At 34.7% G+C, this 16,583-nt stretch overlaps 4 protein-coding genes across 5 annotated transcripts; 1 reads left to right on the plus strand and 3 right to left on the minus strand.

Annotated features, from left to right (window-relative positions):
• Nucleotides 1–416: 416 nt before the first annotated feature.
• Nucleotides 417–1,639, minus strand: LOC109856613 (40S ribosomal protein S14a). Its single transcript, XM_020432079.1, has 4 exons — nucleotides 1,553–1,639; nucleotides 1,118–1,268; nucleotides 944–1,031; nucleotides 417–693 (listed from the first exon to the last, which is right to left on the minus strand). Exons 2-4 carry the CDS (start codon nucleotides 1,264–1,266, stop codon nucleotides 475–477), a joined length of 456 nt encoding a protein of 151 aa, XP_020287668.1. The 5' UTR covers nucleotides 1,267–1,268; nucleotides 1,553–1,639; the 3' UTR covers nucleotides 417–474.
• Nucleotides 1,640–2,314: 675 nt separating this feature from the next.
• On the minus strand, nucleotides 2,315–5,390 carry LOC109856594 (double-strand break repair protein MRE11). The gene is made up of 12 exons (XM_020432045.1): nucleotides 5,084–5,390; nucleotides 4,817–4,988; nucleotides 4,609–4,745; nucleotides 4,331–4,521; nucleotides 4,059–4,260; nucleotides 3,699–3,956; nucleotides 3,520–3,601; nucleotides 3,289–3,430; nucleotides 3,040–3,203; nucleotides 2,837–2,963; nucleotides 2,546–2,767; nucleotides 2,315–2,433 (listed from the first exon to the last, which is right to left on the minus strand). The coding sequence occupies exons 1-12, from the start codon at nucleotides 5,196–5,198 to the stop codon at nucleotides 2,368–2,370; spliced, it is 1,878 nt and encodes a 625-aa protein (XP_020287634.1). The 5' UTR covers nucleotides 5,199–5,390; the 3' UTR covers nucleotides 2,315–2,367.
• A 593-nt stretch (nucleotides 5,391–5,983) lies between these two features.
• Nucleotides 5,984–12,473, plus strand: LOC109856601 (calcium-binding mitochondrial carrier protein SCaMC-2-A). Of its 2 annotated transcripts, XM_020432057.1 has the most exons (9): nucleotides 5,984–6,217; nucleotides 6,787–6,913; nucleotides 7,109–7,196; nucleotides 7,288–7,399; nucleotides 9,968–10,126; nucleotides 10,397–10,657; nucleotides 10,766–10,933; nucleotides 11,126–11,380; nucleotides 11,456–12,473. In XM_020432057.1, the coding sequence occupies exons 1-9, from the start codon at nucleotides 5,999–6,001 to the stop codon at nucleotides 11,528–11,530; spliced, it is 1,464 nt and encodes a 487-aa protein (XP_020287646.1). In that variant the 5' UTR covers nucleotides 5,984–5,998; the 3' UTR covers nucleotides 11,531–12,473. The 2 variants fall into 2 exon arrangements, with proteins under 2 accessions (XP_020287646.1, XP_020287656.1); XM_020432067.1 differs by lacking the exons at nucleotides 5,984–6,217; nucleotides 6,787–6,913; nucleotides 7,109–7,196; nucleotides 7,288–7,399 and adding an exon at nucleotides 7,475–8,791.
• Nucleotides 12,474–12,959: 486 nt separating this feature from the next.
• Nucleotides 12,960–16,477, minus strand: LOC109856401 (6-phosphogluconolactonase). Its single transcript, XM_020431652.1, has 4 exons — nucleotides 16,006–16,477; nucleotides 15,531–15,731; nucleotides 14,994–15,277; nucleotides 12,960–14,908 (listed from the first exon to the last, which is right to left on the minus strand). Exons 1-4 carry the CDS (start codon nucleotides 16,322–16,324, stop codon nucleotides 14,789–14,791), a joined length of 924 nt encoding a protein of 307 aa, XP_020287241.1. The 5' UTR covers nucleotides 16,325–16,477; the 3' UTR covers nucleotides 12,960–14,788.
• Between the last annotated feature and the right edge of the window lie 106 nt (nucleotides 16,478–16,583).

The raw sequence follows: 16,583 nt of genomic DNA on the forward strand, positions 1-16,583 counted from the left end.
TTAGCGCATAATGAGATTGCTTAGCATTTTTACACATTAATCTGCGGAGAAAAAGTGTAACTGTTCTGCACACACAGAATTGTAATAATAAATTATATGAAATACGTATATAACATCTCTTAATTTTCTTAAGGTATCCTATAACGTGACTAATTTATATTATATATAACATTAAATAATACATATTATACATGTAAATTATTATATATTTATAATATTATACTTTTATATTGTATTATATACATACTACAGTAATGTCACTGACCTTGTATACTATCTGTCATCGCGGTGACAGGTTATGTTCACTGACAACACGTTAAATAAAAATAACAATAGCATACGCGTAGCGCGCGCCTGTGTTGTGCTAGTCCTATAGAAAAAGTAAATTATATGATATGAAAAAAATGAAAGATGGGTGTCTTTTTTCTTTAAATATTTATTGAAAGGTAGTAAAACATATAGTAAACCATAGGCTTATAGCCTACGTCCACGACGACCGCCCTTCCTTCTAGTGGAATCTGATGGGATAGGAGTAACATCTTCAATACGACCGATCTTCATGCTTGATCGAGCTAAAGCACGCAGAGCAGACTGTGCACCTGGACCAGGAGTCTTTGTCTTATTACCTCCTGTAGCTCTCAATTTAATGTGCAATGCTGTGATACCTAATGATTTGCATTTTTCTGCAACATCCTGCAAAACAGAAAGTTGTGTCAGCATTTCATTCTTTGTTTGAAAAACTTGTTTTCTTTTATCAACTTCTAAATGTTTCTCTTCTATAGAAAACAAATGTATAAATATACATTCTCTGTCGGATGAAAAGAATTTTGCTTTTCCACAAACATGAACGCTCCTTAGATCAGTAATTTGCAATCTAGGTGCTGCCTGGATGTGGAAAATAATTTCTCAAAGTAATCTTTATTATATTAAAATAAATACATACCTGTGCTGCCAACATAGCAGCATAAGGAGAAGCCTCATCACGATCAGCTTTCACTTTCATTCCACCAGTAACTCTGGCGATTGTTTCTCTATAATTTAAACCATACATAAGTTATAAATTCTTATTATAAAGAACATGTGTTCACATACAGATGTAACATTACTCGTTACAAACCTGCCAGATAAATCGGTCACATGTACAAATGTATCGTTGAAGCTGGCGAAAATGTGTGCAACTCCGAAAACCACCTCTCCCTCACGAAGTTGCGGTCCAAGCGAGACTTGGACTTCTTCTTTCTGAACCTTTCCTCTCTTTGGAGGCATTTCTGAACAAATTTACACATATAAACTATCTGCTCTATCTTTTTATTATGTTTACTACATAATTATCTGCTGCATAAACATCGAAAATTAAGGTTATGACACGAAGCCCACGAGAAAAGATACTTTATGTACAGAAATCTATCCATTCACATCCGAATATTACAGTATGCGCGACACATACACACAGTTGTATCTTATGAATAAGCATACAATTAACAAATTTAACTCAATATTTTTGGCAGATAACTGAAATTTATTGTTAAAATATAAAAATAATTACTCTTACCGAGTCAACAAGATTCACACCAACTCGGAAAAAGAGCACGTTCGCCACGCTACCTGTAACATAATCTATACCTAGTACAGTACTGCCAACTCTTGCTCGGAAAAAGAACTACGGGTGGTACACAGTGGCACCAGAGAGAAACCTGAGAGCGGCCATCCTAATGTAATTTTTTACGACGGTTTCAGCCGCTGGTTTTAGCCGTATTTCCACAAAAGTGGAACTCAAAGGCCGTTCTCCATGAAACTCAAGTCGCAGGTCTCNTTCCACGAGACCTGCGACTTGCGTTTAATGTAGAACGGCCTTTGAGTTCCACTTTTGTGGAAATACGGCTAAAACCAGCGGCTGAAACCGTCGTAAAAAATTACTATAGGATGGCCGCTCTCAGGTTTCTCTCTGGTGGCACCTACGTAGCGATGCCTACGAGCGACTTGTCGTTACGTATGCTTATGTCCAACCGTGAACATGGTTTTATTCCGTGCTACGTTCGTACAATACATCCGACTGCGATAGCAAAAAAGCGATCGTAAAAACTCTTATGGGTCTGGCCCCGCTCTCATTTTTCTCCCTGATTTTAGTATTTAAAGTACAAAATTCAAGAATATAAATGTATTTGTGTGCTGATTTTTATTTTGTGTACTTTACTTGCAAAAGTACAATATTAATATTATACTTAATATTATACTTAAAATTATTATAATTAAATATATATTTATTACACTTTATGAACAAACATAAAAATAAAAAAGAAATATATATACGCTTTTTCTTAACACATTACATATTTTTTTTCTCTCTTGTTTATATAAAAATATTACTTAATCTGAATCATCTATCACAATAAAGTCCCTTTTTCTGCTCGATTGTGCGCTTCTAAGATTTTGCTAAAAAAGATACAAGAAAAAATTGTATCAAATGTGTACATATTGCATACAATATTTTTTGAATATTAAAAAATAATAAATTTAACATTAGTAATATATTAGATACACTTACTATTGTTGCAATGGAAGTATATTTCTCGTTTGTAGTTTTCCCTCTTCCGCGACCACCTCTGGATCCTCTGCCACCTCTTGAACCTCTACCTCTTCCTCTGGTCTTAGAGAACGATAAAGCAAGATCGTCATCGTCATTGTCACTGTTCGTCAGATCAATACCGCGAGATTTCGTAACACTTCTCGGACTCGTCAGACTAGGATTGGTCAATGCCTTCCGGACCTATCACAAATTTACCGATAAACAAAAAAATATAAGAGATAATAATGAATATTCTTATATAAACATTACATTAGTCTGCTCTTGTTGCTCCTCTGAAAGTCTTTTATCGCGAAAATTTTTAATTTCTTGACGAATATCTTCTACAGATCCAGTATTTTGTTCTTTTATATATTTAGCGGTGATTTCCATTTGATATCTATCGAATAAAATCGCGAGTGATTTAAAAATAGACACAAATCGATTCTAAACTAACTAGATATTATTATAAATACCTCACGATGTTTTTGAAGGCATCTATATCATTTCGATCAACATATCGATTTAACGCCTCATTTAATCCCGTTACGGTCAATACCGTTAATTTATCTTTATTTTCTTCCATGTCGAAATACTTCTTGATTCCGCCCGGCACTGTGCTAGTCCAATCCTGTCCTATCTATATTTAAAAAAATAACAACATTGAGATAGAAAACAAAATCGATTTAATGGCTTTTTCTTAAAAATTATAGTATTTTCTTTACATCTCCCTGAAACAATTCTGCAATGTCATCTAGATCTTCATTTAGATCACTTCCGTGCTTTATTTTTTCTCCGCTTTTCATTTTGCGGAATAGAATCATTTCCAATGGATTAGCAACTTCATCGCAATATTTTTGTGCTAAACTAAAAAATAACGTTTTTTTTTGAAAATAACACTAGAGAAATTAAATAAAAAAAACATAACACTAGAACAAAATTATGTGTATTTGTACCTTAAAGTGTCAAATTGTTCACTGTCGTCCTCGTAAAATATTCTCAATCGAATTAAAGGTTGCAGTGGCTGATTAGGATATCCTAAAAATTGTATAATTAGGAATATAAAAAAAACCATATATACAACACATTTTAAGTTGCTATTGTTTTTAAAATTGAGAACCAGCACTTTGACTACCTGTAAGTTGTGTAGCAACCCGCGGCATGATTTCGTTTTCGATGTATCGATCTATATACTGACTTATAGAATCCGCTATCGAGACACAGTCTCCTATCTTGATGTCGTGATCGCGGAGAACAATATTATCAAAAATAAACGGTCGAACACTTTTTAATTTCAATGCTTTCATCTTAAACTGATCCTTATTTATTTTCAAAAGACCCACATGCTTGGGTTTTGACTCGCCTTCACACAAAGAAGTAGCAATTGAGCTTCCTAAAGTTAATTCAGAACAATTTGATTGATATATTCTTTAAATAAATTCCGAATTCCAATATTACTTACATGTTGAAGGCACAAAGTCATGTGTGGCCTTACCTGGTTGTGAAATGTAGTATTTGCGATCTGCAATTTTTTCAGGTGTAATACGACATTCGTGCTCGTGACCCCAAATAACTAAATCAAGAAAATTATGCAGCCTTGTTTCCGGTATGTGAACAAACTCGCCGTGCTTCACTCGATTCTGATGTAAAACAAATATGTTGAAGGTATCTATGTCTTTTACACGTTTCAGTTCCACCTGTTTATATACAAAACTGCTTTTTAGCTGTCTTATAATAAAAAATAAAATAACTATTTCTGAGATGTACCTTCTCATCTCTGTACAATCTGGACAACCTTTGATCATTGATGTAACTCAAACCATAAAGCGCAACATGTGTATTACGTTTCTTTAAAATTATAGGTGATATCTCCACATGTGTGAGATCTGTCCACTTGCCAAAATAGTTCACAAATCCAGTAGCTGACAGTACATCCATAGATCCAACAGCATCAAAACCTAGATTTTAAATTATCCCATGTAAACATTATACAATATTTACATTGAATACAAAATATATAAATAAGAATTGAACAGTCCACATACTTGGATCATCATGATTTCCATGAATGGTGAATATTGGCATTGAAACATTCAAATTGGGATCTTCATAATTCACATGCTTTTGTGCACAGTGTTGAAAAACCACTTCTGAATCGCTTAAAAATTCTAGCTTGCATTCTCTGAAACAGTAAGATTACTGCATAACTTATAGTCTCAAACTTTTTGTTGGATACTTGTACACGTTACAAACCTTGTACCCAGACAATATTTTCGCAGCAGTTCCATACATTTGAGCAACGTAGTTTGCGATGGTTTAGTATCGTGAAAAAGATCTCCACCGAGCAAAATCAAATCGACTTCATTATCTTTACCATATTTCAATATTTCCTCGAACGTTATAAAACTATCGTCAGACTGTCCTCCTTATGAAAAATAAGATGTTAATTGATAAGATTCTTTTCTACTTACGTTTTGGTAATTGTCTATCTAAAAACATCTTTCACGAGTCATGACAAACCTCTCTTTTTCTTGTAGTTAAAACCGAGATGAATATCTGTAGCTACTAAAATACTGATAGTGTCTTCCGGATCAATTTGTGGATTCTGAACTAGTGAGTGTATGGAGCCCTGCATTTTTTTATATTTATTATATCAAGTGACAACAACAATTAATCAAAATATCCACTTGTATGTTATCTACGTCGAATTAATCGGTCTGTTTGAAAAGGCGCGAAATGTCTACTTCGTCATTAAATAAGGATCCAGGTTCGACAACTTTAGATGCTCAATTGATCGACTCGATTAGTCGATTGGTCGACCAATGGTCGACTAATCGATCTGTTGAATTAACCGAAGTTGGTAAACCTGATTTTACGGTTATTTTGTTGGAGGAATTGATCAATCGTATCGATCGATTAGTCGAATCGACCAATTAACAGAAGATAAAACTGGTCTATAGCAATTCTTTCAAGCGCAACAACAGTTAAAAATTTAATCGCAATTTTGTGTGTGCAGGCAAATTACGAATTTCAAAAAAACAATCCACAAATATTGGCGATACAAACACCCGTTCGGTAGGCGTTGCAACATCGACCGGCGATGACCCAGCTAAAAGGAACGGCGTTTCGAACTGACAATCCACTGAAGTCAGCATGCTGTGTGTACGCGCGCGCACATCTTCCAGCAGTGCGGCTGGTGCGTGCGCGCGTGCGGGCATTGCGGTGTATTGGGTGTATGTAAGTTGAAGGACGCGAGTTGCTGGTGGTGTGTACATACGTAAGAGGCGCGTACGCGCACACACACATCCAGACACATACACGCGCGTACTTTGCAAGGTTTCTCTCCGCCGCTGCGACGGACAGTGCGGCAGCGCTCGGCGGTATCTGCGTCCCGTCTTATCTGGATTCTCGTAGACGCGGCGTCGTTCGTCGAGGATGCCGGGAAACGGCGGTGCGCGTTTAAGCGCATCGCCGGCGGCGCGCGTGGTTACGACGCCGCCGCCGGCGCACTACCTGCACGAGCTGCCGGCTCAGGACGAGGAACGTCTGGAACGGCTGTTCCAGCGCCTCGACCTCGACGGCAATGGCCGTGTCGACGTGCACGACCTGTCTTATGCGCTGCGCGAAGCCGGCGTGCACTCCCAATATGCCCAGGTACTTGCTCTTCGCAGTATACGTCCACGTAGTTATTACGTGTGTTAAAACATTCTTTGTAATATATATATGTATATAATTTAATTACATTCAAATTACACATATAATGGTATACGTATAATATACCTATTATAAAACTATTCTTATAACATTACTTTCTCCAAGGTGAATACCGTAAAGGTAGAAAAGTTAGATTTTTTTATAATGTAAGAAAATTTTATTTGCATTTTTATGAAAGTGTGTTACGTGTGCGCGTGTCATATGAGTATAGTACGCTCAGTTTTTTCTTTTTACGAGAATACTACGTTTTGGAATTGACATCACTTTTTCTTTTCTATTTTAATTTTAATTTTTCAAATTTTTAATTTATTGACAAAGAGAGAAAGAGAGAAGCGCGATACTTGGATTAGGAAAGAGTGTGGCTAAATTAAACAAATTAACTGTGAGAAAAAAGATTTATAATTTGCTTCATGTATATTCTTACTTATCTTTGTATTGAATTAAATGTACATGAGCAAATTATTTGCTTGCGCATGTTTGAAAACTGGTATTTTTATTTTTTTTTTCAGAAATTCTTAGCCAGTTCAGATCGCACAAAAAGTGGCGATATTAGCTTAGCCGAGTTTATACACTACGTTCGTGAACACGAAAAAAATCTCCGACTGCAGTTCTCCCATCTCGACAAGAATAAAGATGGTAAATAACCGTTAAGTATAAAGATCGATTTCGAAACTGGGAAAATTGATGAAAAATTACGACTTATATCAATGAAAAACAAGTGTCATACATATTTTTCTATTCGATATGTATCAAAGTTTAAATAATTCATGTTTTTATATCTACTTCGTACATTTCTTTGAATATGTATGTAAGTGTTCTCGTGTTTTCTAGGTAAGATAGATTTGGAGGAACTAATAAAAGCTTTCAAAGAATTGGGGATAGAAATAGCGCAGGAAGAAGCGACGAAGTTGTTACAAAGGTAAATATTCTTGGTTTTAAGGTGTTTTTTTTATTTACACTTATTGTTAACGCTATTTATTATATAACGAGTTTATTGTTGTTGTACAAAGGATGGACCAAGATGGAAGCCTCAAGATCAGCTTCAACGAATGGCGAGACTTTCTCCTCTACGCACCGAGTACCAATTTATCGGACATCATCGAATATTGGCATCACACCACGGTGAGCGTACACATATTTGTAATCTTTACATTTATCTTTACATTTTTCTTCAATACACATACATATATACAGCGATTTCGAAGTTTATTGTACACCGACGCTTTATGTGAAACATATGGTAGATCTACTAGAAATTCAGGAATTTCGATAAATGTAAAAGGCCAAATTTTTTTATGTGAAGAAAAAAAAAACCGGTCTGAGACGAAATGCGCACAATTTCGTCAGAGTCATTTGTACAAAGTATTTTTAAAGTACTTCAGATAAGTGCTCCGGAATGTTATTTTATTACGTGTGTAGAAAAAATAAGTTTACGGACAAATAATAAGTTTGTGAACTGTGTTGTGTGGAACTTTGGAACTGTTATCACGCAAATTAGTTCGGATGACGCGTATGTGTGACGTCAAAAAGTAAACGACCAAAGATGAACGACAAAAGTGGAGAGAAGGGAGCAGACAGGCAGACACTGCTTAGGCTCGTTTCTCGTATTGGAGGGGCGTTATCTTCGTATCCGGAATTTCCTCATGACTGCATGCTGAGCTGAGCTGGTATTCGTTAGTCTCACGATCGGACTCCGAGCCTTCGAATCGCCGGTTCGTAGCTCGTTCTACTCTCTTCAGTCTCGTACAAGATCGCTCAAGAGATAGACCATTACCTTTTTTCTTGACTAAAACACGCTTTTCACCACACGTGCTCGTTTGGTTTTCTATCGGCGGATATACTCGCAATCATCGGAAACACTTCTGACGATCGTTTCAAGAACCGACAAGTCACTTCGAGCAATCGTAATCTCCGTGGAGTTGCTAGATCTAAAGATAACGAAGAGAAACAGTGGAAAATTATCAGAAATTCGTGTAACCTCAATCAGAGCAAATTTCTTGCGGAATAGAAAGTTCCCGAAAGTTCGAGAAAGTGCAGACTCGGCGCAAGTGCGACAGAAAAGTGTGTGCGAGCGTGATTGACTTCACTGAGTAAGCGTGACCCTGGTTGGCAACCACGTGACTAAAATATATCAGTGAGAATATAAATTAATTGCGATTAGCGAGGGAGTGAAGAAATAAAAAGTGTCATTGTGGTTTTTTTATGAAGGAAATAAACAGAAGAATTAGAAGGACAGGCAAGAAGGACGAAATGAAACGGAACAGTTCGCGGAGTTGAAGGACGGAAATAAAAAAGCAACACAGAAAAAAGTAAAACAAGAAGGAACCAAAAGTGACGGAACAGCGCGGAAAGTTTCACGCGACAGGCGTGTGTGTGAATGCGTGTCTCGCGTTTACAGCTGATTTCAACATGTACGCTCTGAAAGAGCCGGGATTTCTCGGTCACGACAGCACCCCGTCCACGTCTCAAGTGTGCACCGAATTCCTGCGGAGTTATCATGAGCTCTTGCAACGGGTAAGTAAAAACTAGTCACAGCCAATGAAAACGTCAAGTTTATTAAGAAAGAAATTAGGACAGCATGCGTGAAACACGTGGGCTGTATCAAACTTTAAATGTTTATATCACCTGTATATCAGATTGAATATATTTTTCTTTGTTCTTTTTTTTTTTTTGTAATGATAGTGTGTATTTCGAGTGTAGAAAATGTAACCAAAGAGAACGAACCTGAGATATCTATATCTGTGCCTTCTGTCTGGCACATTTCCCAGTCGAGCTGAGAAAATGCTGGGCAGAACGTCTCGGTTTGTAATGGACCTTATCGTTTGGTGACTCGTGATTTCTTGTCATTTTTAACATCTTGTTGCCACTTACGACATCGCACGCCGTTGTACCAAATATAATACTGTTGTAATTTCGTTATCGTGACACGAAAGTCGAGTCCGGTCGTAATTCCGCAAAATTATTACATCACGAGTTATGTCTGCGAAATTGGCTGAATTCGTAAAAATACAAAACACTCTACTAAGTTGCGTGAAATTGTGTGTGCAATGACCGGGTTTCTGTCAAATGATTCGCAGGATGAATTCTTGGAATTTTATCAGTGTGTACGTTATTATAAGAAATTTTTATGCAAATAAAAATATGTCATCGTGAGTGTTCGAGTTAAAACTCCTCGATCCTCCAATTCGATAGTACACGCGAGGTTTTTAATTACAGTATATTGCGTTATGTCTGTAATGCAACACATGTAACGTAATAAGTCTATTGTGTTTAGATATGATCGTTTTCGTAGAAGTGCTACACAATACTTTTCTTTATGCTACTGATAAGAGCGATCCCTCCAACTGATCTTTATATCTTGTGTCGGAATGTTTCGAACATGATAATGATCAATCTTATATCTCGTCTAGTTAAATGTTCGTATTAAAAGTCGGTGGAAATTCTAACATCTTGAATCTGCAAAGTGAAAGTTAGATTTATGTGAAAAAAATGTATAAAGAACAACATGTATATAAAATGTATATATGTATGTGTATCTTAGTTTAATATACATATTTTATATATGGAAGATTAAGATCTTTTTTTTTAAGTAATACAAATGTATTAAAAGTTCAAGTTATGTTTGAATATATATATGCATGTGTATGCCTATATGTGTATTCATAGAAAACATTTCTTTTACATTTACAGTATATGGACATTGGGGAGGATATTGGCATCCCCGAAGAATTCACAAAAGGCGAAATGGTATCAGGAATATGGTGGCGGCACTTAGTATCTGGTAGTATAGCAGGTACGGTATCGCGCACCTGCACCGCACCTCTTGATCGCGTTAAGGTCTACTTGCAGGTAAGTTTTAATATAAAACTCTTTCAAAATTTATATACGTTATATTACACGAACAGTTTTGAATCCACTGCTTTTAGCTTAGTTTGTTAGAGAAAAAATTTTAGCTGCGCTAATATCTCTCTAAGTGATAAATGCGCTCAAGACTTGTAATATGTGTCTGTTTGCGTTGTTACGAAATATAATTTGCGTAAGACGACGCGTCAAGCGTGCGAGTACATTTGTCTAGTTTGCTTTAATACGACGAGAGAATCCGTCCGATCATCCTTGCAGGTCCACGGCACACGACACTGCAATATCATGAGTTGCTTCAGGTACATGCTGCGTGAGGGTGGCATACTCAGTCTATGGCGCGGAAATGGCATTAACGTGCTCAAGATCGCACCGGAGCACGCGCTCAAGTTTATGTCGTACGAGCATTTGAAGCAAGTGATCAAGGCGGGCGACGACGGACACGAGATTCAAATGTACGAACGTTTCTGCGCTGGATCCACGGCCGGCGGAATTAGCCAGTCAGTCGTCTATCCCCTCGAGGTATATCGCAATTTCTAATGTTTATTTCTGCTTGATTTTATTATGCTTTTTCATTACGTAGAATATAAAAAAAATGCAAATATAAATATAACAATGATATTGCCGCAGGTGCTGAAAACGAGATTTGCGTTGCGGAAAACCGGCGAATTCAACGGTATTGCTGACGCGGCTAAGAAGATATACAAGCAAGGTGGTTTAGTGTCCTTTTACAAAGGCTATGTACCTAATTTAATAGGAATACTTCCTTACGCTGGCATCGAACTGACCGTCTACGAAGTACGTTGATTCTGAAAATTGTTTTTTTTTTTTTTTCGATCTTATTCAATATTAGCGCTTTTTCAACATATATTATTTCTGCAAAACAAATATTTTACATATGTTTTCACAATTCAAATCAATATCGCGACTTGATCTCATGATAAATTTTTGAAGTTGTTTCGATAATAGTCATTTCAAATGCGTTTATAGACGTTGAAGAAAAATTATCTACGTACGCACAGTAAGACGGTAGAACCGGCATGGTGGGTCAAGTTGATGTGTAGCATCACCGCAACTACGGCGGGTCAGGTCTGTTCGTATCCGTTGGCACTTGTGCGGACGCGATTGCAGGCCCAGATCGGACCTAATCACTCACCTAATACCATGATAGGCGTTTTCAAAGACATCCTCAACCGCGAAGGAATACGCGGTTTGTACCGCGGTCTCACACCCAACTTTCTTAAGGTACAAGACTGATAACAAATATGAAATTGTTGATTAATTATAAGATTATAACGATAATACAATTTTGTATTACAGGTCGCACCTTCCGCCTCTATTAGTTACTTAGTGTACGAACATTTTCGGGAAATGTTAGGCGTCAAAATGACGTGATGAACATGCATACTAGGTGACTGACTAATTCAATTAATTAACTTATTTTCTCTCTTTATCTTTCTCTGTCTCTCTCATCTCTTTTTCCCTATTTCTTCTCTCAACACAGTAATGATTATCGATATAAAAAGATAAGTTCTTGTTTGTCTATACGAAAGAAGAACTAAGCAACAAAATAGCGGCGTTTATTTATTTATTATCCTAAACTATCGTTTTTCCAATTATAATCGAACGTTTTCTTTCACAGTCATTTTAATTTAGTAAGATTTTTTAGTATATATTTTTTTTAACATTTTAATATTAATAACTTAATAAAAATAACTGCAAAGAATCAAACGTTTATATGTTGTGATTTTTTTCTCCAGAAATTCCTATCGTGTATTATTAATTTTATTGGGTAAATTTCGCGCATCAAACGAAGTATTATGTAATGACTGTTTGTTTTCTTTTTTTGTCCCTAACAAAATAAAAGTTACCTTGAATATCGTTACAAAAAATAAGAGACAGGCCAGTTCTTTCGATAATTTATTTAGTATAAAAGTTTGTTTTTGATAGAAATGTTTTCTCCTTTAACTGCGGACACATTGTACATGTCATGTTTTTCTTTTTTTACAAATTCTATATATAGATTTATTACCTTATATGCGTATGCAGTAGTCCACGCGTAACCTTTGCATACAAAGTCCACTTAGTATTATCAATGATAAGGCCAGTGTTTTGCGCCGAAAATTCTTCTGGAAGAATACAAATAAGAGATTATCAATCATGCAGTTAAAACGATGCCGCAGTTAAAAGGGTTAGTCAGTACAAAATGTTTCTACATAATATTTTACGAGATGTATAAGTTTTCCTGTAGATTTGATATGCCATTTAAATTTTATATTATAGAAACATATATGTATAAATTCATTATTTTTTGCAGAAACTATATTATAATACTTAAAAATTGACTAATACAATTATAAAAAAATGAAAACAATTATTTCATATATTACATATATACATATATATACACACACGCTATAAAAGTAAGTTAAAAAAAAAAAAACAGAATTAATAAGTTCACACTTTTGAAGAATTAAAAAAATCAAATTTGAGCTCTTGCAAAAAGTTATTATTATATGTAGATGTCAACTTCACTAGAAACTATCTTAATTGTGAAAAAATCAAGATATATAATACTGTGATATGTATATGACTGTAAGTTGAATTTTCGCGTAATTTCTCATTAACGCGATATGTTTCAAACTACGAAATTATTGCTCTGTGAAATGACTTAATCTGTTGGTATATGAAGTCTTTGAAAAACTTTAAAAGTTTTACGTAATTTTTCAATACATGAATAATTAATGTTTTTCTTGCAGAAAGAAAATTGCAATTAAAATATTCAGAATAATTTTCATACAGGTAAAACATATAAAACATATTTTCATGTTTTTTCTTTTTTATTGAGAAAGTTTTGTTCTTCTAGAATTTTATAAGTATAATTTTATTCTCTCTTCGTATGAAAATTACTCTGAATATTTTGATTGAAAAACTTTCTCTCTACAAGAAAAAATCAATAAAAAACTCTTTTGACTTTATAACATTTTTTTCTATTTTATGTTTCTTTAATATCTTCTTCTCTGCAATCCAAGAGATTGAGTTTTGCATATAATTTCGTAGTATTAATTATTGTATTGTAAATCACACGGCGCTCAGTTTTATCTCGACCTTGTTAGTACTTGGTACACATGTCACTCAACTTTGTAAACTGCTGCGATTTATGGACGTTCCGGTTATTACCATTCATTCCCCTAGAACGACTTTTGCGACTTACAAGCTATGTATATTATGTATTTACATGTATTATAAATGTATGTACAGTTAAACACGTTGTTTATATTAGATAAATATTTGAAAGTAGTAAAATAACTTACGTACTATAAGTATTGTCTTGGACAACAATAGTTACAGTATGTGTTTGTATGTGATATGTTATTATTCATCGACTATCATAAAAATATTTTACTCGTTTTATATTACTTCAAATTTTTTTATTTAATTAAATTCTGTGATTTGAGAAATTTATCATAATTTTTAGTAATAACATTGATGTTTGAGAAATAGGAGTTTCTTACACTGACTTTATTATCTTAAAATTGTTACTACAAAAATCAGTACTTATTGTACGTGAGTTATCAAATTATGTTCCAAGATTGACATTTCATCAGAAAAATGTAAATACGTTAATTTATATATGTGTATATAACATATACACACATATACATATATATACAATTTTTTATATAATATAATATTTATTAATCGTGCGAATTGAAACATAGTAAAGTTCTGCACGTTTTTATTACGTACTAAACTAAAAGCTATATATATCTTGAAAATAATATTTAAAATTGTAAAGTTGTTATTTTTATTATTTAGCGATTAAATTATTGTATGACAGGCATTTGACAAGAATAAATAGTAACATTTCGCATTCATTCAGACTTCAAATTTAATTCCACATCGTAAATATAAATTTTTTGGGTGTAATTTATCGAAATAAAACAAGTATTCTACTAAAATTATCATTAAGATTTTATTGAAAATAGAATCACAAGATTTTTCTGTGATGTTTCTTTTATTGCACTCTATATAAATCAGGTACTCTATATATTCAAATGTGTTTCTTATCGCGATATCATTCTTTTAATCAGTTCTTTGCAACACTGTGAGAAAACTTGTTCAATTTTTTCTTTTCCCTTTTTTTTATCTAGATAAAAAATAAATTTACATTAGTTATCACAGATATTCAGAATAAAAAAATTATCCTATCTGTTCGTGTTGCATTTTGCTACGTATAAAATTTCATATTTTATTGCCAAAACCGTGTTGTAAATTTTATTTTCTTAGTACCTCTTTTTCTCTTTTTTACAAGTGTTGATTGTTTTGTTATGACAAAACATTGTACATTGTACATTCTTATCATGTTCTTATCATTATCACAAAACAATACAAGCTAGATCAGTCATAAGTATCCTATTTGAAATTAGTTTCTTAGAAACAAGTTTTACATATCTTCGTTACGAGCGTGTATCGCTTATTTGAAAATCCTATCTTTTTCTTTTTGATAGAAAGTGTAATGATGAAAGTGCACATAGTAGAAGTATCGAACTAAATACAATACAGTGGAATTATATAGAGTGGCTTAAGTGTAAGGAATGTAAAACTCTTGTATGTATAAACTCAATGATGATCTTATTTTTGACCAGTGATTTATTTCACTTTGAAATTAGTTAGCGCGTTCGACCTTAGATCAAGTAGCCAGACCAGTTTGCCAGCGTCCGGAATCACTTTGCTGGCTGGTAGATCCATATCCTCATCTACTAAGATTCTCTGTATGGAAAAGTCATATTAAAAATCTATTATTTTAATCTTTCATATCGTAGATTTAAAATTAAATTAACAGAAAGGTAATTACCTTGACTATGTCGGCCTTGCTCTCACCAGTAGCGATAAATATACACATACGAGCATTATTGATAACCGGCAGAGTAAGGGTGATCCTACTGGGAGGTGGCTTTGGCGCATTCAACTCCCATGTAACCCATACGTTCTCGTCATCGACAGCCCGATGCCCTGGGAAGAGCGAGCATGTATGTCCATCCGGACCCACGCCCAGCATCAAGCAATCAAACTGCGGTAATCTATCCGGCGGGAAGAAGAAAGCCATTTTTTGAATGTAATCCTTTGCAGCATTCTCGGCTACGAATATCAATAAATACAACACGATGAAAATAAATATAACACAATATTATATAGTATGGAAATAAGTAAAATACTAAATAAAATAGTTGTAAGCATGCAGCAAACAACAATTAACATAATGTAGAAAGTGAAAAGATTCATGTAAAGTGATGACATGATGAACTAACTGATATATAATATCAGTTAATATTTTACATAATAAATAAAACAATCTTATAAAAAAAGAAGAGAAACATCACTGATCACTCACCATCAAGTTCAGGATTAATTTTTATAAATTGATCTTCAGTGACAGGTATCTTATCTAAGAAATTCTTTTTGTAAAGACCAAAAGTAGATTCAGAATCCCCAAAGGGTACTACTCGTTCATCACAGAAGAAGAATCGCCAGTTTTGCCACTGAGTTTCAATGTTCATCAGAGCCTTAGTCAATAATGTTACCATTGAACCACCTGAGCAAACAAATTAATTTACAATTAAAATTATTACATCAGTTTAAAATCAAAATTTTACAAATAATACTTTTTCAGGCTTGTATTAATATGGACCAGATTATCAAAAAGAAGAATGAGATAGCATTTTTTTTAATCAGAATGATGACACTACTAATGCTGATTTCATGCAGAAGTTGCGGCATTTAATAAATGAAGATAGAAAGAGACAAAATGAGAAAGATAAAAACACAACGTAAAACCGTCTTATCCGCGAAGAGACTTTCAAAATCACCTGAGACTCCGATTCGGAAGAGATGATCGTCACGTGTAAACGCTTCGTCGGCGATGGAAGTGACATATTTTGCAATTAGCTTGAGCAACGTGTCTTCATCTTGAGCTACCTTTTTTATCAATGTCTGACCGTCATCAGAATCGTTAGAATCAGGGTTTTCTTGCTCGTTACGGACACGGGGCGAATGAAGAGATTGGCTCACAACAGGACGGACCAAATCACGACTGTTTGAATCAGAATTGTCTGAATCGGAATGTTGTGGATTTTTACTCGGTTCGGAAGCTTCGTCAGCTTCAATCTTATGATCCGAATCTGCCATCGTGCTTAAGCGAGGTTATTCCCTGCGCACTTTGAACTCGACTGAAACACGATTGAATGCGCTAACTATCGAAATGCGAGTGCGCGAGGGAAGTCGTGTCCCGCGCGACAACGTGCACGATTTCGTCCCTAAGGTCATAACCTTTCTTCGACGTATTCCGTACACTAGCACATCATACCGACTTCTTCCATAGGCGAGACAAGAAACAACGCGGAAGCCAATCAGCAAATTGCTTTCATAAAAAAGCAACAAGGTGATT

This window comes from Pseudomyrmex gracilis, unplaced genomic scaffold (assembly GCF_002006095.1).
Source record: "Pseudomyrmex gracilis isolate BER0280 unplaced genomic scaffold, ASM200609v1 scaffold_4, whole genome shotgun sequence".
NCBI lineage: Eukaryota > Metazoa > Arthropoda > Insecta > Hymenoptera > Formicidae > Pseudomyrmex > Pseudomyrmex gracilis.